The sequence below is a fragment of the Balaenoptera borealis genome, assembly GCF_965194805.1.
Source record: "Balaenoptera borealis genome assembly, chromosome: 1".
NCBI lineage: Eukaryota > Metazoa > Chordata > Mammalia > Artiodactyla > Balaenopteridae > Balaenoptera > Balaenoptera borealis.
Window position 1 is genome coordinate 113,499,099 of NC_138860.1, and position 25,803 is coordinate 113,524,901.

General features: G+C 35.9%; 1 protein-coding gene across 5 annotated transcripts in view; it reads right to left on the reverse strand.

Annotated features, from left to right (window-relative positions):
• Positions 1-25,803, reverse strand: part of BTBD8 (BTB domain containing 8) — a 93,332-nt gene that overhangs the window by 30,326 nt on the left and 37,203 nt on the right. For all 5 annotated transcript variants that reach the window (XM_082382747.1, XM_082382746.1, XM_082382745.1 and 2 more), the window contains exons 5-7: positions 12,566-12,655; positions 4,536-4,616; positions 2,746-2,842 (exon numbers count right to left, since the gene is read on the reverse strand). In XM_082382747.1, the coding sequence (XP_082238873.1) occupies positions 2,746-2,842; positions 4,536-4,616; positions 12,566-12,655 (268 nt within the window). The remainder of the gene's footprint in view (positions 1-2,745; positions 2,843-4,535; positions 4,617-12,565; positions 12,656-25,803) is intronic.

Genomic DNA, 25,803 nt, shown 5'->3' on the forward strand with positions numbered 1-25,803 from the left:
GCTTTCTAAGAATTTTACTTATATGGAAAAGCTGATTTCCTAAGTGTTTTTGTAATAGGATGACTGACCTTTAGTCATCTTCAAAACCTGCTTGTAAAATTTGGGAAGACATATATTTAAATTATAACCTAAGATATATTTTTAAATCAGTGGCAAAAAACATAATGTAAAAGCCACTATAATCCTATAAATGAAGTTCTAAAATTTACTTTTAAAAAAGGCAAGATTGTGCAGTTAATGAAATGACTGAAGCTAGCTTGCCAAGAGTTCCGGGGCCAGTTAACCACCATATTATAGCCCATCATATATTACTGTGGCATGTGCTATAATAGATTTACTATATTTTAGTCACTGCCAAGAAACTGCATAATTGAGATCTAGAAGTTAAAAATTATACATTCAAAAATATATTTATCAAAATATATATTGTTAAAATATGTAAAGCAAAAAATTTAAAGATCAGGTCAATAAAAACAAAAATTGCTCTCAAATATCTGTTACCACAGTAGTATAGACTACATTAAAATAAAGTAAAAAAATTTTCAACAAAATGCCATATTGATAATTTAAAAGCATTTCATCTTCTGTTGTTTTAATGGCAACAAATATGCCTTTTGTATTTTTAAAATTAAGTGAATTATTGAAAGTAAAATATAAGAAGCTGCATGTAACCTGTGTATACTCATGAACATACTAAAAAGTAGAGGCAATGGTCCAAAGACAATACATAAAAGAGATTATTTTTTAAATGTTTCATGCAATTGGTTTATTGAGGAGTCTCAGTTTAAAGGAGATACTAACAAAACTTTCTTTCCCCAATTAGTGCTATCAACCATACTGTGTCAAATTCCCCCTTTTCCCATACTTTAATGATTATAGGCAAATTCCAGTACCTTCTGGTTACTTTTGGTATTGAAATTCAGTATAGTACTATTTAAACACCTATCTCATACTTGAGTTAAATCTTTCACTCCCCATCACTGACTACACTTTTAGTTGGGGAGATCTGGAATGGAGATGGTCTCTTGCTCCTCCGTTTTGTGGGTCTAACTCCTGTGGAAGAGGGTTATGGATGGCTATGGTCACCTTATGTAACTAACCAGTGACCAACATGGTAATAGGAAGATGTCCTTGACTACTCTAATCCAGATGTTGGTGGCCTTTGCTAATGTGGTGGCTTGTTAAGAGACAGACTGAACTTCACCCTAACCTCTCAGTGGTAAATGTTCTTCTAGGGTTCATGATGCTTGATGCCTCCCTACATGGGACACTGTCATTTGACCCTGTATCAGTCTCTTCTAATCTTCATTGAACCACTAAGGTCCCTTTCCTTCCCTGCATACCATGTATAATTGGGGTGTGGAATGGAGTCTCCATTATTTTTTTCTATCTATGACAATAACTATTGCCTCTAGTCACCAGGCTAGTAATGGCTTCTCCAGCAAGCCTCCTCCTCCCTTAAGAAATCTCCATATTCAAGTATATTCTCACTGGTTCCTGAGACATATTCCAGGCTCTTCCAAGAAATCTCTTAGTACTTTCTTCTTCTTTGATGGAAGTTCCGGAGTGGACTGGGTATACAGATATGATTAATGTCCATCTCGGGGCTGAGAAGACATTATCTCCTCACTGCAGGTACCCCTATCTTTAATCTTTATTTGGAACAGGCTCTTAACTTTCTCTTGGCTGGGAAGATGGGGGAAGATGAAAGAGAAGGAAAAGTCTTTCACCAGGATTCTTCACTTTCTGCAATGCTGAGGACACCACAGACTGTGCTTCTTCTTCTAGCTCCCTTACTTATAGAGGCTGGAATGAATGGTTGATTAAAGGTAGCTAAGGGGTTTAACTGTTTCTCAGTGAACCTTGAAGGGTTGGTAGTGGTGGTAGACCCAGTTCATGACTCTGTTTTAGCACATGGGGTGATTTCTCAGCTACAACTTACAGACAGATAGGAAAAGTCCTATCCAACACAAAAATCTAAATTTAAATGTGATTAAAATTATTAAAATTACATAATTACAATGCATATTGTTGGCTCAAGTAGCCAATAGGAGAGGACTATTGATGTAAAAAATTCTTTTAAGATTTGTTTTTTGTTGATTATAAAAGTAATACATGACCATGGTAGAAAATTTAGAAAATGTAGAAAAGAATAATTAAGAAAATAAAAAATAGCAGAGAAAATTAGAACAATGGTGAATCTAAGAATAATGTACAAAATGGCTTTGAAATGCATAGTATGGTATCTTTCTTTAGACAATAAATTTACATTTGCATAAACTAAAATTAAAAAGTCAGTATTCATATAGCACCTGGGGGAGAGAAGTAGAAGAGAACTATATCACACCCCAAGTACATGCTATAAAGAGAAGTGGTAGGAAGGAGGAATGTCCTTTCAGGGAAAAGAACGAATGAAGCACTGTGCAGCCCTTTGCTAAACGGAGAAAGTAGTTCCCAACTTCCTTTCCCTTAGTTCCAAACCCTAACTGCGAGTCCCAACCGTACACTCCACCTTTGAATTATATAGAATATTTCCATATCATTTCAGTAAACCCCCACCTCAACTTTATCTTACTTAAAATGATCTGAATTAACTTCTGTTTTCTGCAAGCACATCCTAAGAGTTATTTCTCAGTTAGGGTTCTCATTAGTTAAAATGACAACACTAACAGAGTTAAAAAGCTAGTAGGTAATAATGGGTGACTTTAAGCACTAGGTAAAAGATTTCTAAGACTCAATAATTACCTTCTGAAAGAAATTACAGTAATCTCTTCTTAAAATATAGACTGCTACTTCTTTTAGTCCTTCTAGTCCATACATATCAGCCATACTGAGTATCTGCCTAAAATAAAAATAGATGCACTGTTAATTCTTTAATTTAAAAACCAAGGCATAATACACAATAATTTTTTTATAATATATAGTTTAGAAAAAAGAATTATCTTAATTATTTTAATTCTAACTTTATACCCTACATAATACTCTTTATAGATTATAAAAAGGACATAGGTCAAAAGTTGAAAGCCCTGTAACTTGATTTGATTTGTGGGGAATAACACGAAGTAAATTGGGAGATGTTTCAATCAAATTCCCCTCATATTCTCAGTGTCATATGCAACAAAGCCCAGGAAACTGCTTCAAAGGCTGCAAAAGTTACAACTCTTCACAACAAATATGAATCATAAAAATTTAGGGGGAGGGCAACTAATTGATGCTTATCATATTGAAAATGTCTACAGATGACCATAAGATTGGAGATGGCATCCAATGACTCAGAGGGTTTCTGTTGCTTCTTTCAGTTGGCAAGTATTTCTGAGTACCCACACATACTTTAGGTACTTAGGAAACCTACAAGCCTTGATACCATGATAAAATTTCTTATAGGTTTCCAGGGGCAAAACTTCAGTACTTAATCCCTTTGACTCATGACACCTTCTCCCCCAAATCATATTTATTCAGTTTATAACTAAAGAAACTAATGAATATTTAAAATTAAAAGAGCAGCCTTCAATGTAAAAAAAAAAAAAAAAAAAAAAGAGCAGCCTTCATTTGTCTGATGTTAGAATAGCAATAAAAGGAGAGAACATTCAGAAAATTAGAAGAGCAAGACAGATTTCACTCTCCAGTAGGATTTCAGCAGCTTAGACGGCATTTCACCATAGAGTACTAAAGAATCATATTATTTTTTTTGGCCACATCACCCAGCATGCAGGATCTTAGCTCCCTGACCAGGGATCGGACCCGTTCCCCCTGCAGTGGAAGCGTGGAACCTTAACCACTGGACTGCCAGGGAAGTCCCGTTAATCTTTAGGATGCCTAAATTCTCAGATTAATTTTAGGGTTTTTTTCCTTTTCTTTTGACATCCTAAAATTAAAAAATAAAGTAGTAAAAAAAATTATTCCAAATTTGATAAAAGTTGTTAATTTTATAAAAACCTGTCATCTATTTTCCAAAACAAATATTAAGTTTTTCTAACATAATTTAAGTCTAATAAAGACTTTTCTTTTTTCTAATAAATTTATTTATTTGTTTATTTATTTTTGGCTGTGTTGGGTCTTCGTTTCTGTGCGAGGGCTTTCTCTAGTTGCGGCAAGTGGGGGGCCACTCTTCATTGCGGTGCGCGGGCCTCTCACTATCGTGGCCTCTCTTGTTGCGGAGCACGGGCTCCAGACGCGCAGGCTCACTAATTGTGGCTCACGGGCCGAGTTGCTCCGCGGCATGTGGGATCTTCCCAGACCAGGGCTCGAACCTGTGTCCCCTGCATTGGCAGGCAGACTCTCAACCACTGCGCCACCAGGGAAGCCCCTAATAAAGACTTTTCTTAATCTTATTACTGTGAGTTGCTAGGTCATCTTTTCTTCTAAATAAGGTGACTTACTATTTTTAGATATTCCCAAAATACACACAAGATAGGCAAAATAGACAATAAAAGTGAAGCCTCTACTTCACTGACACTTTTAAACAAAGCTCAACAAAGCAGAAGCCACAAAATATTAATACTTTTATATTAAAATCATTAAAAAATAATACATACCCAACATTAGCTTTGTCTGGAAAGTCCAAAGTTCCTCCATATATAAAATGTATCAAAACATTCATTTCTACACGGCTTATCCTGAAAAATAAAACTATACTCAAATCCAGAAATAATTAAGATTTAACTGATAGCAATGATACATTCTATTTTCCCATAAACTTTTAGCCAAGATAATGTTATAACCTCATTTTTATCTGAAGAATATATTCTTCGAATAACGTCCATGAGATATGCCATTAGTTTAAAAATGAAGCATGACTGCAGCTATGGGTTTTTATATGCTATAAAATGTTATTAGTATATTATAAAATAATTGATTATTTTTTGGGCATCTTCCATGATAGACAAAGTTAGAAAGGACTTTGGAGGTCATAGTTCAACCTCTGGCTCATTAAGAAATCCTTCTCAGCATCTTTGACAAATGGCCTCTGGTCTTGCTTAAAGCCTGGGATGGAAAACTCTATTCACTAGAAAGAGTCTTGTTATGCTGTATAGATTTCTTAATTTGTAATACCTATCCAGTGGCTCTAGCTCTGCCAACATCCTCGTTTTACAGATTTAAAAGTAAAGACATGACTTAAGAAGTAGTCTGAAGTGATAATCTTTATGTCCCACTGACTACTAGATCTCAAACTCTAAATTCATGACTTCCTCTCCCAACACCCCAAATTCGGTCTTCTTTCTGTTTTTCTTATTTTGTTCATAGCATGGTTACAGGACTTCTTGCATCTTGTCCCACACTCTATTCCTCTGTTATCAAGGGAGGTTAATTATCTGGTTGGTAGACAACAACCACTGGCTGTTGATCAAGAGGAACTTGAGATGAGAGGTAATTTGATTCCTTTTCTCCTTTCTTCTCTGCTGAACCAGTGGTAAGAGGTGATGGGGAAGAAGTACATCCGCTGTCCAGATTCAGACTTTCTCTCAGGTGGGCTGTCTTAGAGTAGACATAGCAAGCAAATCAACTTTGGCTCTTGCGTTAAAGCACAATTTACTGCTTTAACAGTTTTTATCAAAAATCAAGGAAATGTTTTCTAACTTCATCTGCTGAGTCTTTTGTCTCATTTTGAGCATGAAGAAAGTATACTATTTATTGGGGCCCCCTCAAAACTCCAACAGATAGCAAAGATGGATAGCAGATGCCCCTCTTCCCCATCACCTCTTTTCACGGGTTCAGCAGAGAAGAAAGGAGAAAAGAAATCAAATTACCTCTCATCTGGAGTTTGTCCTGACCAATGCCCAATTGTTGTTGGATAATTCACTCTCCTTGGTACCGAGGAATAGAAGGTGGGACAAGATGCAATAAGTCCTGCAACAGTGCTATGAATAAAATAGGAATAACAAAAAGAAGACTGAACAATAACCTAAATGCCTAAGTCAGAGCTGGAGGTTCATCTTAATTCTCTCCCTCATTATATTCTGTCATTTTATACCTTCAAAATTTTCTTGAATTCAGCCTCTGCTATCTAATTCCCCATTTCATTGCCCTGGTTTAGCCTCTCAGTTTCTCTCCTCTGTACTATGATAATGTATCCTCTCATGTGGGCTTCTTGCCTCAAATTATCTCCTTGCATCCCATTTCCCACATTGTTATTAGAGTGACTTTGCTAAAATGTAAATCTGATACAGCCCCTGACTTTAAAAACCCTTCAACAATTCTCCATAGCACCTAGGAAAAAAGCCTAAATTCTTTAGCTTGGTGTACAATGTTCTGTACCATCTGATCTCTAGTTCTCCCTCTCTAGCAGCTGTTCCAAGATAAGTAAACTGCCATTTCTTATACCTGAACTACTTATAATTCTTTATACATCCATGCCTTAGCAGATACTGTTCACTCTGCTTAAAATTCTCTTCCTCTCTACTTATTTCATCTTTTAGACACAAGACATGTGGCTCTTTACCTCTGATTGTTTCCTTAATGCTCCCAAGGGGGAGAAAAAAAGAAATCACTGAATGTTAAACATAAATAACTAACATCAGTTGAGCATGTATTATGATTCAGTCACTGAGCTAATAAGCATTTTGAATGCCATTAGCTCATTTAATCATCATAACAACTCAATGGTAGATATTGTTATTAGTCTCATCTTACAGATGAAACAACTGAAATTAAGTAACTTGCCCATGGGGGCAGGTGTTAGAAAAAAAAAAGTAAACTGCCCAAAGGCAAATGACTAGTGATGCACTGGATCTTAAATCCAGGCAGATAGCACTGGAATTTTGGAATTTAAATCCAGACTCCAAAGCCTGGGCTCTTAAGCAGTATAACACACACTAACACACACACACACACACACACACACACACACACACACACACACACTTCCCTTATCACATTTATCAAACTGACTTGTAATATCTTTGTTTACATATTTGTTTCTCCTTCTAAACTGAGTTCTGTGAGGGCAGGATTTGTGTCTTATTTACCCTTGCATCTCTAGTAGCAGCAGAATGTCAGCATTGATTCAATATCCCCAGGATGAGAAGAATTTCCTTTCCCCACATAATACTGGAGCTCTGCAGTGGAAGCAGGGTGGGGACAGTGCTGATAAGACCTTCACAGTTTGTTAAGCATGGTATCTAATGTCTGCTAAAGGAACAAAAGGAGGAAGGCAAGAAGAAAAGAAATGGAGTCCTCAGGGTAGGACTCAGAAAGGTGTCTGCTTTGATTCTATGGCCTTAAATAATATATGCTCAATAAATGTTTAATGAATATTTAATGAATGGCTTATTAGGGTAGTTAAAAGCATCTCCCAAACCTTCAGAAGGAATACTGAGTTGAAAACATATAAATATTTTTCAATTTACTTAATAAATATTTACTGGCCCCTACTGGTTTCTGCTGATTCAAAATTCCACATCTTTAATACTTAGAAAGAAGTCAAATCTCTAAATATTCTCATTTATATACATGGATACAACAAGATTTGATCTCAGAATGATTATGCCATATTATCTATAGTTTGTAGCCTAAAACAGTAGCATAATTATTAAATTACATGCACTTTTCCTCAAAATTTCGAGAGTCATTATTATCAGTGTTAATGAGGACTGACCATTTCTGTTGAAAGAATAGTTTCTTCTAAGACTTGACATATTTAAGCAAAGGATAATAATGACTAAGTAAAAATAAAAGGAGTTTTATTAAAATAAATAGCAAAAGCTAGACATTTGAGCTTATGTATCAATACATATGATAGCTATAAAAACAGCAAGAAACTGTTTTCCTGCTGTCTTGACAGATGTTTTACTAAACTGCATTCTCATTATTGTAAGTCATTTGTATTTTTACTAAAAGTGTTTATAAAGACATGATCAACTGACCTGGAAAAAAAAAACAAAACCCCAACTAATTACTGCAATAGCACACAGTTTAAATGGAAAGATTTAAAGCACTATTCCCATTTAAATGTAATCAGAATAAAATCCTGTAGGAGATGAAAATATTACATATACCCAGAGTTAGAAAAAAGAAAAGCCTATGAGAGGACAGAGCTCTAGGATCAGATACAACATGTGCCCAGTCTAAAACCTCTTTGCTTTATATGTGCTTCCTAAAGTTTCAGGCTCCTATATATGTGGGCTAAGGTAATGTAGGGTCTCATTCACTCATTCATTTCTTCATATACAGTCAATATTTATTGAATGATAGGCCCTATTCTAGACCTTGAGGATACAAGAAGCTTACGTTCTAGAGAGAGGACATGGACAATAAATATGTCAACAAATATACAAAGAAGATAATTTTAATAGTGAAAAGTGAAGACAATACAACAGAATAACATAGAAGAGAATAACTAGAGAGTTAGGCTGTAGCTACTTTAGGTGGGGTAGTTTGGGAAAAGCCTATGGGCCAGATCATACAGGTTCTTATACATTACGGTAAAGATTTGGGTTTAATTCTGATTGTGATGAGAAGGCATTGAAGGATTTTAGTCAGAAAAGAAATATTATCTGACTTATATTTGAAAAGGTCATCCTGAAGGTTCACAGCAAGCCCAAGAATCTCCCAAGGGAGACGAGAAAATCCAAATTTATGCTCTAAAGTCTCAAGCCACCACTGAAAGACCTCTTTTTACATAAAATGGAAACATGTGGGGTTTCTTTACAGAACTATTGGCTGTGGTTCAATTTCCAGTATAGGATGTGGAAAATTTCCCCCTTCCTCCACCAGGAGAACTTCCTTCCAACTATATCCTTCCCCCTCCAACTCTGGGACATGGATAATAGGATAATAGGATAATTATTATCAAGGATAATAGGACCCTACTATTCCTACTATAATTTATTGAAGGCTGTCCATCTTAAAAATATCATGTGCATTACATCTTTGAGCTACCAACTCATTAAAAACATTCGGTTCTTTTCTGTAAGGATTTCAGATAGGATTTCAATTCTAATCTACTGCAGAAGACATCCTGCAGATATGCAACAGTGGCACAGTTCCAAAAGCGGCTGCTGACCAAGCAAAGCAGGCGTTGCTGTCCTGGTACTGTAAATGGCCCTCACTTGAAGCCTTTTCTCTCTAGAAAATGAGACCAATATAATTTAGGGAAAGAAGAAAAAGACAAATATTAATGAGCACTACATACTACGTACCAAGCACTATGCCAGGTTTTTTCTTTCAACAACCTCAGGAAACTTAAGGAAGGTAAGCAATGTCCTTAAAGTCATGTAACAGTTTAGGACTGGATGTAGGACTTCCTATAAGGACACCAAAGGCCATGATCTTTCTACTATACCACACAATCCATGGAAACATCTACCCAGGATTACAATATAAGTTAATGTGAAAAGAGAATTTATTTTGTAGATTACTTTGTTATAATATAAAAATTCCTAGAAGATGTGATTTTTTTTAAAAAGTAAAATTCCTAAATCCCCTTTAGCTTTCCTACAGCTTTATACACCATGATGCTAATAACATTTTAGGTGGTAATTTGAGACAGTCAATTTGATATATGATACAGGAGGGGAAAGCAAAACAGATTGTGTGATGATAATAATAATAAAGGATGTAGATAAAACCCAGAATCTGTCAGGAAATTCTCCTTTCATTTTAGCATTAGAAAACCTTGTTACATCAAGCAAAATAAAAGAGTCAGAAAGAAATGTATCCTCATTTCCAATGTGCTAGCATTAGAAGTGAATAAGCTGATTAGGAGTAAGTCTCCACTGCTGAAATAGCAGCTCTGGGTAAGATGATCCAGTAAGGAGTAGAGTCTTGCTTACAACAGAAGTGAAGGGAAAATACTGTAAGAGGAGTGAGCCTGATCACTGCTGGCACTGCTACAACGTACAGCCTACTTATTTGTAATGACAGTTTAAAACAAATTTGGCTACTTCTACTTGGCTTTCCCTTGAATCACTAAAGTTGGTCAGTAGCAGTCAAGCCATATTATAAGAGGAGATATTTATCCATTACCTCCACTATAATGAAAGAAGGAAAATTATAGGTGGTGAGTAGAGACCAATAGTTATGCCACTACTTCTTTCTTATCTATTGACCTCTTAATAAATAGACTTCTCCTTTAAAAGCCTGTGTGTTTTGAATGTTTAATCTGATCACTCATGAGTGCTGATTAAAGATTGCCTTTGTTCCTATAGCTAAACTCAGAGGTCATTTTGAGCAATACAGAATAGATAAAAGTAGAGCAGCTCTGGTTGAAGATGTGCCTCTTCCCAAATGGCCTTCCCCTCATATCCCAATCCCGTGCCATGTATTCCCTAACATACCTACCAGGAACTTTAGGGTCTTATGGGAAAATCACTGATTTAAACAGTGGAGAAGATCAGTCTGAGATAGCTCAAGAACACACGCCAATGCGAAACTTCTAATTTCTTCAGTGACTGTGGTGGAATGGACTTTGAATTAAGAATCAACAAACATGTAACTTATATTCAGCATAAGCACTTATTTACCAAGTAACCCCTGGAAGACATTTAATTTATCTGATCTTGTTTTTACTCATCTGTAATATGTGAATATACTCTCTCTCTCAAAGACTGATTCTAAAAATTAAAGGGCACCATAAGTGTGGAAGAAACCTAGAAAATATATGTTATTGTAAGGTATTATCACTGCTGAGGACAGAATCTATTTGGAGAGAGGAACAAAGGTATATGTCAATAGGTATCAGATAGTAAAAATTGTCACTAAACATATAAGCAACTAAGATTTCTTCTACGAAATTAGATAAGTGTTCTCTGTAAATTACTTTCCCCTGCTGTCAAGTAAGGTCCAATAATCATACACTTCTTTTGACCTTTATCTCACTACACAGAATCACATGATTTTTAATAAATGCCAAAAAAGTTGCATTCTGAGTCAAACTAGGTTATCTCTTCATTTAAATTTTTATTGAATTCAGTTCTAATGAGAGAAGATTGACAGTTTTAAAAAATGATATCTAAAACATCTCAAACACAGTCCCTGGACACGTTTCCAAAATGACACTAGAGTGATTAGCCCTAGGATTGACACACTTAGAGAAATTCTGGCCTCTGCTAGCATTATCCCTCTTCCTATATTCAGCAGATATTTTAAATTCACCGTAAAGGAAGAGGCCTTCTTAGTAGGATATATATATCTTTCAGGTTGTTTTTCAACAGTGAATGATAAAATTTCACCAACTGATTCAATTACACATTCCTTTTACCCACAGGCGAATAAACTCTTTGCTTGGAGTATAAAATCTTCCATAATCAGAAACTACCTGGTGATTGCCAGATTGTGATATGTGTATCGAAACTGTGATAGGTAATATAATTAAAACACAACTCTCTAAAACCCTGGTATGAAAGAAAGGAGGTTTAGGTTCTTCTGCATATGTGTTTCATTTCTATTAAATGAATGAAATATGAAAAAATAAAATAAAAACACATAACATATTCTTACAAATAATGTTTCAATTTTCCATTTTTTATAGACTGAGAAATTACAAATGAGAGGCATTTGGGGATCAATTTTAGTTAGTAAGGAAACTAGACAGCTGTAACCTAGAAGGCTCAAGATTATAGGCCAGTGTAAAAAATAGTGAGAATTTATCAATAATTTCCATGCATCCGCTGTTATGGAATCACCACTACCACCATTCCACACCCAAGCCTCTAGCCAAGATTGACCCAGTCGAGGAAACATCAGCAGTGTGAATGACGCAGGGCTGACGGTCTCCCTCAGAATGCCCAGGCAGTTTTCCTACTGAGAAAGCCCTCTCCCATACTGTACACTCCAGATTCTCACAGTGATCATCTGTGACCAAAAAATATTCCATTTCACCATTTAAGGAAGTAGTTCATCTCTTAATAACTGTCTCAGCAGTTTAGACTGCCATCAACTGTGTAGACTCACAATTGCACTACCATAGGTCAGTGAAATCCACACCTATCCAAATTATTCTTTAAGAAACTACCTATTACAGACTGAATATTTGTGTTCCCCCACCCACTCAAATTTATATATTGAAGCCCTAACTCCTGTGTACCTATATGGAGATGGGGCTTCTAAGGAAATAATTAAGGTTAAGTGAGGTAATAAGGGTGAGGCCCTGCCCTGATGTAATAGGATTAGTGTCCTTATAAGAAGAACACCAGAGAGTGAGCTCTCTCCTTCCACCTTCCTTTTATCTCTCTGCCCCCCAGCCCCATGCACTTAAAAAGAAGGTCACTGGAGCACACAGTGGAAAAGTGCCTATCTATAACCCAAGGACCCAAGGTAAGAGCTCTCACCAGACACCAACCTTGCTGGCATCTTGATCTTGCAGAACTGTGAGAAAACAAATCTTTGCTGTTTAAACCACCCAGTTTGTGGTATCTTGTTATGGTAGTCTGAGAAGACTAACACACTATCTCTATTACTAAATGTTCCCAACTACTCTCATTTTCAGAAAGTGTACTTTGCTGAATTGTACCACATGAGAAACATTTTCATTGAACATACAGGGAAATCAGATTCATGAAAAGTGCTTTGTATTAAGCATTATTTGCAATCATTTGCAGTCAAGCTGCCTTGTAAAAATTCTGCTTACCCTTGAAGAGTAATGTACTCTTGGGAGCTTTCAGCCCAACAGCCACTCAGCATCGCAGCAAAATAACTAGATCTCGCACTTAAAATGGCTCTAAAGGGAAGAGGGGGAAAAAACACAGGCAAACATTTATGCACAATGCAAAATGTAATTTTTTATGAAACTCTTCATCTTTACCTCTTAAAAATGATAACAATCTGTTTGTCTTAATTGTATTCACTGGTAGATTTTAATAATACAAATTATAAGCCTATACTTATACCAAAGAATTTTGATTGCTTGATTAAAACATTAATTCCAATGTCCTTTTCATCTTTTTAATTTTTTCTCTTTTTTTTTGGCTGCACCGTGCACTTGAGGGATCTCAGTTCCCTGACCTGGGACTCAATCTGGGTCACAGCAGTGAAAGCCCAGAATCCTAACCACTAGGCTACCAGGGAACTCCCACTTAATTTTTTCTCTTGAAAGCTCTTAAATTTAGTAACAATTTCCATGAGTAAGAGAGTAATAAATCATTTACAAATGGAGAAATAAAGACCAAACGATGTCACGTAACATGTTGAGGAAACATCACTAAGAGACTAGAACTCTATAGGAGTAGTTCCACGTGTAGATGTATTTCTGATGTATCTGTGGGGAGGAAGGTGATCTCCGCGTCTTACTCTTCCGCCATCTTCTCCACCCCTCTCGAGACTAGAACTCGAAAGGTCCTGAGTTCCAGTTCAAAACTCACCATAATTATGCTCAAGAATAGCTACTTAGCTATCTCTTAAGTTTGAGAAAATGACAGTAAAGATATTTTCTTTTGAATGTCCATTCTATCTTCTCAGATAGAATGTTAATTCATCCATTCTTTCACTCAACAAATACCTACTGACTTCTATTCTGTGCTAGGCACTATTCTAGGGAATATAACAGTAAATGAGAGAAAATGTGAATATTCTAGTGGAGGTTGGGAGGGAAAAGTAGAGGGGGAGAGGAATAAGAGAAAGACACTTCTGGCAATGGCTTACTAGGTTGTCTCAGACCAACTCTCTTGCTGAATAGCTTGGAAATATATATATATATTACATATATATGTATTAGTTTTTTTTTTTTTTTAAAGAAAGAAAGAAAGCATGATTTGAAGGCATAAGAAAGCTACCATGGTGGTAGCTTTTGAGACAAATTGTAAGAGAGAAGACAAAATAAGTGATCCAAGTATATTTTAGGTAACTTTTTCCATTGAGGCAACTGCCAAATATGAAAGCAAAAGCAATGGTTGAGAGGCTAAGAAGCTAAACATAGCTTCTGGCAATCTTCACAGGCTTGGAGGCACACAAATTGGAATTTGGGATCCAGCAAAGAGGAGAGACTTTGGTGGATGTCCCAGGATTCCAGTTGGACTCTGAAAGGTCTACACCTTAGGAAGAAGAACGAACAGGAACTAGACAAGCCCTTATTAGAACTGAAGTCCAGCTTTTAATGAGCTCAATCCCTGACTGGATTAAAGTGATCTCCACCTAGCCTAAATGCTTTCCAGAAGCAAAAGGAAATCTTGTCTTCATTAAAATTACATCACCCAGACTATTAAATTATTTCTATAAAGTTTCAATAAAATGTCCAAAGATAATCAGGCATAATAATGAATAACTAGAAAATGAAGGAAAAGAATTTCATTTACACTATTAGCAAAAAAGGTCAAATACACAGGAACAAATATAACAAAAAAGTACAAGACCTCTACATTAAAAGCTATAAAACATTGCTGAGATAATTTACAAAGACCTAAGAGAGAGCTAAACTGTGCTCATGGATTTGAAGACCCAAAACTGTTAACATGTCCATTCTGCCTAAATTAATTTCTAGATTCAATGCAGTCTTGATCAAGTTTTTTTAGTGGTACTGGAACTGGAGGTTTGGAGGGGAAAAAATGAATGTTGACGGTTAACCTCACACCATAACACAAAAATTAACTCAAAATGGACCAAAACCTAAATATAAAAGCTAATACTATAATATCTCTAGAAAAAAAACAGGTGAAAATCTTTGCAACTCTGAGTAGGCAAAGATTTCTTGGGAACCAAAAAGCATGAACCAATTTTTTAAAAAAACACAAAAATTTAAATTTTAACAAAATTTAAAACTTCAGTCCTTTTAAAGCCACTTTTAAGAAAATGGAACGATGAGCAAAATATTGGGAAAAAATATTTGCAGAACATATATCTGCCAAACAACTGAATCCATAATATATAAAGAACTATACAACTCAATACAAGAACATAAGCAATCCTACTAAAAAATGGGCACATTCACACAAAAAATTATCAGATAAGAGCCAAATTGATTTAAATAGTTTTACTACAAAACTAATGTTTATGGCTCATTATAAAGAATAACATCACATCAAGTTTTGAGCATTAGATTAAAATTAGAAAAAGCTATGGTCAGAACAGTACATGATTCATTTTAAGGGGGAAAAAAGGTACATGTCTGTTTCTCAATAGTTTCTGTATATTAAAATTTGTAACAAATCACTCTCTTTAAGAGTGCTTTAAAAAACGGGTAAAAGATTTGAACAGAAACATCATAAGATATGCAAATGGCCAATAAGCACATAATATGATGCTCAAAATTGCTAGTGATCAGGGTAATGCAAATTAAAACCACAATGTGGTACCACTACACACCTACTAGAGTGGCAAATATTTAAGACTGACAACATTAAGTGGTGAGGAAAATATGGAAAAACTGGAACTCTTCACGGCATGCAGGTGGGAGTGTAAAATGGTATAACTTCTTTGGAGAAATGTTTCTCAATTTCATAAAAAGTTAACATACACTTACCATATGACCAAGCAATTCTACTCATAGGAATTTACCCAACAGAAATGAAAATATATATTCACACAAATACTTCACAAAAATGTTAATACCAGCTTTATTAATAATAGCTAAACACTAAAAACAACCAATATGTCCAACAGGAGAATGGTTAAATAAATTGTGGTGTATGCATACAATGCAATATTACTCAGCAATAAAAACTGAGTGAAACACTGATATACATAATATCCAAGGATGAAGCTCAAAAACATTATGCTGAGCAAAACAAGCTCAATAATATGTCTGAGTTCATTTATATGAAATTCTAGGACAGGTAAAATAAATTATAATTTAGAAAATACAGCAATAAGAAAACAAACAGCCCAATTAAAAAATGGGCAAAAGATATGAACAGAAAACTCACCAAAGAAATACAGGTGACAAATCAGCATGTGAAACTCAGTTTTTGCCTGGGGCTAGAGAGAGGGAAGGTACTAATGGTAAATGGACACAAGGGAGCTTTTTAGGTGATGAAACTTCTCTGTATCTTGATTGTGGTGGGAGTTACCCAGGTTTATAAATTAGTCAAAACTCATTAAATTGGACTTTCAAGTGTGTGTATTTGATTGTATATGAATTCTAATTCAATAAATTTAACTTTAAAAAAGGATGAAAGTAAAACTTAATAAAGAAAATAACAGGCCAAGATGACTTCCTCAGTGAATTCAAATAAATATTTTAGAAACACAAAATCAATCTCACCCATACACATTAAAAAATGAATAAAATAGAAAGAAAAGAAAAGAAATGCCTCCCAACTCATTTTATGAAGTCAACATAACTTTAAGACCTCAACCTGACAAGGACATTATAAAAAAAGGAAAGTTATAGGCCAACCTATCTCATGAATATACATGAAAAAAATCTTAAACAAAATATTAGCAAACTGAATCCAGCAATAAATAGAATATATAAAACATCACAACCAAGTTGAAATTATTCCAGGAATGCAGGATTGCTTTAACATTTCAAAATCAAGCAACATAATTTAGCACATTAACAAAATAAAGGAACAACACAAAAAAAGGATCATACACCATGATCAAGTTGTATTCATTCCAGGGTCACAAGGATGGTTCCACATACACAAATCAATCAATGTGATACACCACATCAACAAAAGAAAAGACATAATCCACATAATTATCTCAATAGATGCAGAAAAAGCATCTGATAAAATTCAACATCCATTCATGATAAAAAAAAACTCTTGCCAAAATGGGTATAGAGGGAACATACCTCAACATAATAAAAGTCATTTATGACAAACCCACAGGCAAAATAATACTAAAGGGTGAAAAGCTGAAAGCCTTCCTGCTAAATTCTGGAACAAGACAAGGATGCCCAATTCTATTCAACATAGTATTGGGAGCCCTAGTCACAGGAATCAGACAAGACAAAGAAATAAAAGGTATCCAAATCAGAAAGGGAAGAGGTAAAATTCTCACTATATGCAAATGAATGATACTCTATATAAGAAACTGTAAAGACTACGTACAAAAACTATTAGAACTGATAAATGAATTCAGCAAGGTAGCAGGACACAAGATTAATATACAGAAGTCTGTTGCATTTCTTTACACTAACAATGAAATATCAGAATGGGAAAGTAAAAAAAAAAAAAAAAAAAAAAATCCTGTTTAAAATCACACTAAAAAACAAAAACCCTAGGATTAAACCTAACCAAGAAGGTGAAAGTCTTACACACTGAGAACTATAGAACATTGAAAAAGGAAATCGAAGAGGATTGAAGGAAATGGAAAGATATCCATGCTCTTGGATTAGAAAGATTAATATTGTTAAAATGGCCATATTACCCAAAGCAATCTACAGATTTAATGTGATCCCTATCAAATTACCCATGACATTTTTCACAGAACTAGAACAAATAATCCTAAAATTTATATGGAACCACAAAAGACTCAGAATTGCCAAAGCAATCCTGAGGAAAAAGAACAAAGCTGGAGGCATAACCCTTCCAGACTTCAGACAATACTACAAAGCTACAGTAATCAAAACAGCATGGTACTGGCACAAAAAGAAATATATAGATCAGTGGAACAGAATAGAGAGCCCAGAAATAAACCCACACCTATGGTCAATTAATCTATGACAAAGGAGGCAAGAATAAACAATGGAGAAAAGACAGTCTCTTCAGCAAGTGGTGTTGGGAAAGATGGACACCTGTATGTAAATCAATGAAGTTAGAACACTCCCTCACACCATACATAAAAATAAACTCAAAATGGCATAAAGACTTAAATATAAGACATGACACCATAAAACTCCTAGAAGAGAACATAGGCAAAACATTCTCTGACATAAATCAAAGCAATGTTTTCTTTGGTAAGTTTCCCCAGGCAAAAGAAATAAAAGCAAAAATAAACAAATGGAACCTAATCACACATCAGTTTTGCATGGCAAAGGAAACCATAAACAAAATGAAAAGACAACCTATGGACTGGGAGAAAATATCTGCAAATGATACAACTGACAAGGGTTTAATTTCCAAAATATATAAACAGCTCATACAACTCAGTAACAAAAAAACAAGCAACCCAATCAAGAAAAGGGCAGAATACTTAAATAGACATTTCTCCAAAGAAGACATACAGATGGCCAACAGGCACATGAAAAGATGCTCAACATTGCTAATTATCAGAGAAATGCAAATCAAAACTACAATGAGGTATCACCTCACACCTGTCAGAAATGGTTGTCATCAAAAAGTCTACAAATAATAAATGCTGGAGAGGTGGTGAAGAAAAGAAAACCCTTCTACACTGTTGGTGGGGATGCAAATTGGTGCAGCTACTGCGGAAGACAGTAGGGAGATACTGACAAAGTGATTCTCAAATTTATATGGAAAGGCAAAGAACCTAAAATAGCCAACACAATATTGAAAAAGAAGAACACAGCTGGATGATTCACACTACCTGATTCCCAGAAAGACTACACAGTTAAAGTACTCAAAACAGTATGCACTAGCGAAAGTAGAGACTCATCGATCAATGGAATAGAGAGGTCAGAAATAGATCTACACAAATACAACCAACTCAGTTTTGACAAAAGCACAATGGCAATTCAGTGGAGAAAGGATAATCTTTTTAACAGTGGTCCTGGAGCAACTGGACATCCACATGCAAAAAAATTAACGTAGATACAAACCTTATACCTCACATAAAAATTAACTAATTATCTCAAAATGGATTGTAGATATAAATATAAAATATAAAACCATAAACTTCTAGAAGAAAACATAGGATCTTGGGTTTGATGATGAATTTAGATATAACATCAAACGTATGATCCAAAAAAGAAAAAATTGATAAGCTGGATTCTATTAAAATTTTAAAAATTTGCTCTATAAAAGGCACTGTTAAGAGAATGAAAATCAAGACACCAATTAGGAGAAAGTATTTGCAAATCACATATCATATAAAGGACTTCTATGTAAAATATCCAAAGAATTCTTAAAATTCAACAGTAAGACAACAAACAACCTAACTTAAAAATAAACAAAAGATCTGAACCAAAAACTCTCAATAATATACAGATGGCAAATAAGCATATGAAAAGAACTTCAACATCATTTGTCATTAGGGAAATAAAAAGTGAAACAACAATAAGATACCAGTACAAACCTATCTGAAAGACTAAAATCAAAAAAAAAAAAAAAAAAAAAAAAGAATAGTATCAACTGCTGATGAGGATGAGAGGACCAGAAAGAACTCTCATTCATTGCTAGTGGAAGTGCAAGTGATAGAGCCACTTTGAAAGACAGTTTCAGTAAGACCTAAAAACTTATGTCCACACAAAAACTTGTACATAAATGTTTACAGCAGCTTTATTCATAATCACTAAACTAAGGCAACCATAATGTCCTTCAATAGGTGAACAGATAAACAGTGGTATATTCATTTCAACTGAATACTACTCAGTGATAAAAAAAAAAAAGAATTAGCTATAAAGTCAAAAACATGAATGAACTGTAAATGCATATTGCTAAATGAAAGAAATCAGTCCGAAAAGGCTACATGCTATATGGTTCTATTCAAATGACATTCTAGAAAAGGCAAAACTATGGAAATAGTAAAAAAAAAAAAAAAATTGCCAAAGGGTTGGGGAGGGGGAAAAACTGAAGAGACTGATCAAAGGGGATTTTTAGTTGAAACTGTCTGTATGATACTGTAATGGTAGATGTAGGACAATATCCATTTATAAAAACCCACAGAGGTTTCTCACGCTTCAGCACGGCCTGTGCTTTTCACATGTCGCCTCAGGGAGTGCTAGCCTTGTGAAGAAGCTCAGGGTAAAGGCACAGCCACCAAAGCAGAAGTGAGAGTGACTTGACGCCGGGCGGGAGACCCCAAAGAGGCCGCAGCCACAGGAGGCCGGAGGCCAGCGGCTGTCACCCTTCCCCGAGGGCTTCGACTGGGCCCCTCAGTCCGCGCACCGGCTGAGCGCTGCCCGCTTAAGGGACCCCATCTTGCCTCACATGGCCGACCCAGTCGTCCTGCTGCCAGAATGAGCTGAAGTCTGAAAACTGCTCAACAGGACCAGGCATAGCACGGGACTCTTCTCTTGTGGTTTCACGTGCCAATGACCACTACCTTGATAATTCCCTGTGGCTGACAGGGCCTTGGTGCTCCAGCCTGGTGTCAGGACTGAGCCTCTAAAGTGAGAGAGCGGAGTTCAGGACATTGGACCACCAGAGACCTCCCGGGCCCACGTAATATCAATCAGCGACAGCCCTCCCAGAAATCTCTGTCTCAACCCTAAGACCCAGCTCCACCCAACAGCCAGCAAGCTACAATGCTGGACACCCTATGCCAAACAACTAGCAAGGCAGGAACACAACTCCACCCATTAGCAGAGAGGCTGCCTAAAATCATACTAAATTCACAGACTTCCCAAAACACACCACCGGACACGGCCCTGCCCACCAGAAAGACAAGATCCAGCCCCACCCACCAGACCACAGGCACCAGTTCCCTCCACCAGGAAGCCTACACAAGCCACTGAACCGACCTCACCCACTGGGGGCAGACACCAAAAACAATGGGAACTATAAACGTGCAGCCTGGGAAAAGGAGACCCCAAACACAATAATTTAAGCAAAATGAGAAAACAGAGAAATATGCAGCAGATGAAGGAGCGAGGTAAAAACCCACCAGACCAAACAAAAGAAGAGGGAATAGGCAGTCTACCTGAAAAAGAATTCAGACTAATGATAGTAAAATGATCCAAAATCTTGGAAATAGAATGGAGAAAATACAAGAAACGTTTAAAAAGGACCTAGAAGAACTAAAGAGCAAACAAACAATGATGAACAACACAATAAATGAAATTAAAAATTCTCTAGAAGGAACCAATAGCAGAATAACTGAGGCAGAAGAACAGATAAGTGACCTGAAACATAAAATAGTGGAAATAACTACCACAGAGCAGAATAAAGAAAAAATAATGAAAAGAATTGAGGACAGTCTCAGAGACCTCTGGGACAACATTACATGCAACAACATTTGAATTATAGGTGTCCCAGAATAAGAAGAGAAAAAGAAGGGGACTGAGAAGATATTTGAAGAGATTATAGTTGAAAACTTCCCTAACATGGGAAAGGATATAGTCAATCAAGTCCAGAAAACGCAGACAGTCCCATACAGGATAAATCCAAGGAGAAACACGCCAAGACACATATTAATCAAACTATCAAAAATTAAATACAAAGAAAAAATATTAAAAGCAGCAAGGGAAAAGCAACAAATAACATACAAGGGAATTCCTATAAGGTTAACAGCTGAGCTTTCACCAGAAACTCGGCAAGCCAGAAGGGAGTGGCAGGACATATTGAAAGTGATGAAAGGGAAAAACCACCAACCCAGATTACTCTACCAAGCAAGGATCTCATTCAGATTCGATGGAGAAATTAAAACCTTTACAGACAAGCAAAAGCTAAGAGCATTCAGCACCACGAAACCACCTTTACGACAAATGCTACAGGAACTTCTCTAGGCAGGAAACACAATGGAAGGAAAAGACCTACAAAAACAAACCCAAAACAATTAAGAAAATGGTATTAGGAACATACATATTGATAATAACTTTGAATGTAAATGGATTAAATGCCGCAACCAAAAGACACAGACTGGCTGAATAGATACAAAAACAAGAGCTGTATATATGCTGTCTACAAGGGATCCACTTCAGACCTAGGGACACATACAGACTGAAAGTGAGGGGATGGAAAAAGATATTCCATGCAAATGGAAATCAAAAGAAAGCTGGAGTAGCAATTCTCATATCAGACAAAATAGACTTTAAAATAAAGACTATTACAAGAGACAAAGAAGGACACTACATAATGATCAAGGGATCAATCCAAGAAGATATAACAATTGTAAATATTTATGCACCCAACATAGGAGCACCTCAATACATACGGCAAATGCTAACAGCCATAAAAGGGGAAATCGACAGTAACACAATCATAGTAGGGGACTTTAACATCCCACTTTCACCAATGGACAGATCATCCAAAATGAAAATAAATAAGGAAACGCAAGCTTTAAATGATACATTAAACAAGATGGACTTAACTGATATTTATAGGACATTCCATCCAAAAACAACAGAATACACTTTCTTCTCCAGTGCTCATGGAACATTCTCCAGGATAGATGATATCTTGGGTCACAAATCAAGCCTTGGTAAATTTAAGAAAATTGAAATCGTATCAAGTATCTTTTCTGACCACAACACTATGAGACTAGATATCAATTACAGGAAAAAATCTGTAAAAAATACAAACGCATGGAGGCTACTAAATAACCAAGATATCACTGAAGAAATCAAAGAGGAAATAAAAAAATACCTAAACAACTGACAATGAAAACATGACGACCCAAAACCTATGGGATGCAGCAAAAGCAGTTCTAAAGAGGGAATTTTATAGCATTACAATCCTACCTCAAGAAACAAGAAAAATCTCAAATAAACAACCTAACCTTACACCTAGAGCAATTAGAGAAAGAAGAACAAAAAAGCCCCAAAGTTAGCAGAAAGAAAGAAATCATAAAGATCAGATCAAAAATAAATGAAAAAGAAATGAAGGAAACAATAGCAAATGTCAACAAAACTAAAAGATGGTTCTTTAAGAAGATAAACAAAATTGGTAAACCATTAGCCAGACTCATCAAGAAAAAAAGCAAGAAGATGCAAATCAACAGAATTAGAAACGAAAAAGGAGAAGTAACCACTGACACTGCAGAAATACAAAGGATCATGAGAGATTACTATAAGCAACTATATGCCAATAAAATGGACAACCTGGAAGAAATGGACAAATTCTTAGAAAAGCACAAACTTCCAAAACTGAATCAGGAAGAAATAGAAAATATAAACAGACCAATCACAAGCACTGAAATTGAAACTGTGATTAAAAATCTTCCAACAAATAAAAGCCCAGGACCAGATGGCTTCACAGGTGAATTCTATCAAACATTTAGAGAAGAGCTAACACCTATCCTTCTCAAACTCTTCCAAAATATAGCAGAGTGAGGAACACTCCCAAACTCATTCTATGAGGCCACCATCACCCTGATATCAAAACTAGACATGTCACAAAGAAAGAAAACTACAGGCCAATATCACTGATGAACATAGATGCAAAAATCCTCAACAAAATACTAGCAAACAGAATCCAACAACACATTAAAAGGATCATACACCATGATCAGGCAGGGTTTATCCCAGGAATGCAGGGATTCTTCAATATATGCAAATCAATCAATGTGATACACCATATTAACAAAATGAAGGATAAAAACCATATGATCATCTCAATAGATGCAGAAAAAGCTTTCGACAAAATTCAACACCCATTTATGATAAAAACTCTCCAGAAAGTGGGCATAGAGGGAACTTACCTCAACATAATAAAGGCCATATATGACAAACCCACAGCCAACATTGTTCTCAATGGTGAAAAACTGAAACCATTTCCTCTAAGATCAGGAACAAAACAAGGTTGCCCACTCTCACCACTATTATTCAACATAGTTTTGGAAGTTTTAGCCACAGCAATCAGAGAAGAAAAAGAAATAAAAGGAATCCAAATTGGAAAAGAAGAAGTAAAACTGTCACTGTTTGCAGATGACATGATACTACACATAGAGAATCCTGAAGATGTTACCAGAAAACTACTAGAGCTAATCAATGAATTTGGTAAAGTAGCAGGATACAAAATTAATGCACAGCAATTCTTTCATTTTTGTCATTGCACTAACAATGAAAATTCTGAAAGAGAAATTAAGGAACACTCCCATTTACCACTGCAACAAAAAGAATAAAATACCTAGGAATAAACCTACCCAAGGAGAAAAAAGACCTGTATGCAGAAAACTATAATACAATGATAAAAGAAATTAAAGATGATACAAACAGATGGAGAGATATACCATATTCTTGGATTGGAAAAATCAACATTGTGAAATGACTATACTACCCAAAGCAATCTACAGATTCAGTGCAATCCCTGTCAAACTACCAATGGCATTTTTCACAGAACTAGAACAAAAAATTTCACAATTTGTATGGAAACTGAAAAGACCCCGAATAGCCAAAGCAATCTTGAGAAGAAAAAAAAAAACGAGCTGGAGGAATCAGGCTCCCTGACATCAGACTATACTACAAAGCTAAAGTAATCAAGACAGTATGGTAATCAAGAGAGTATGGTAATCAAGACAGTATGAATATATAATGGAGAAAAGACAGCCTCTTCAACAAGTGGTGCTGGGAAAACTGGACAGCTACATATAAAAGAATGAAATTAGAACACTTCCTAACACAATACACAAAAATAAACTCAAAATGGATTAAAGACCTAAATGTAAGGCCAGACACTATAAAACTCTTAGAGGAAAACATAGGCAGAACACTCATGACCTAAATCACAGCAAGATCCTTTTTGACCCACCTCCTAGAGAAATGGAAATAAAAACAAAAATAAACAAATGGGACCTAATGAAACTTAAAAGCTTTTGCACAGCAAAGGAAAACATAAACAAGACAAAAAGACAACCCTCAGAATGGGAGAAAATATTTGCAAATGAAGCAACTGACAAAGGATTAATCTCCAAAATATACAAGCGGCTCATTCAGCTCAATATCAAAAAAACAAACAACCCAAACCAGAAATGGGCAGAAGACCTAAATAGACATTTCTCCAAAGAAGATATACAGATTGCCAACAAACACGTGAAAGGATGCTCCACATCAGTAATCATTAGAGAAATGCAAATCAAAATGACAATGAGGTATCACCTCACACCAGTCAGAATGGCCATCATCAAAAAATCTACAAACGATAAATGCTGGAGAGGGTGTGGAGAAAAGGGAACCCTCTTGCACTGCTGGTGAGAATGCAAATTGATACAGCCACTATGGAGAACAGTATGGAGGTTCCTTAAAAAAGTAAAAATAGAACTACCATGTGACCCAGCAATCCCACTACTGGACATATACCCTGAGAAAACCATAAGTCAAAAAGAGTCATGTACCACAATGTTCATTTCAGCTCTATTTACAATAGCCAGGACATGGAAGCAACCTAAGTGTCCACTGACAGATGAATGGATAAAGAATATGTGGCACAGATATATAATGGAATATTACTCAGCCATAAGAGGAAACAAAATTGAGTTATTTGTAGTGAGGTGGATGGAACTAGAGTCTGTCATACAGAGTGAATAAGTCAGAAAGAAAAAACAAATACTGTATGCTAACACATATATATGGAATCTAAAAAAAAAATGGTTCTGATGAACCTAGGGGCAGGACAGGAATGAAGATGCAGAGGCAGAGAATGGACTTGAGGACACATGGAAGGGGAAGGGCAAGCTGGGACGAAGTGAGAGAGTAGCACTGACATACATACACTACCAAATGTAAAACAGATAGCTAGTGGGAAGCAGCCGCATGGCACAGGGAGATCAGCTTGGTGCTTTGTGACCACCTAGAGGGCTGGGATAGGGAGGGTGGGAGGGAAACGCAAGAGGGAGGGGATATGGGGATATATGTATACATATAGCTGATTCACTTTGTTATATAGCAGAAACTAACACAACATTGTAAAGCAATTATACTCCAATAAAGATGTTTAAAAAAAAAACCCACAGAACTTTATAGTACAAGTGAACCTTAATGTATGCTAATTAAAACAAGAACACTTAGGAGGAGGTCAGGAGATCCCAGGATGCAGACTGTGACAAAATTACCTAACTGTATTACAAATGTATGAAATAACCTCATTGAAGGGAGTGGGAGATAAAGGTACTGGCCTAAATAACTTTGGAAATGAGTATAGACTGTATGAA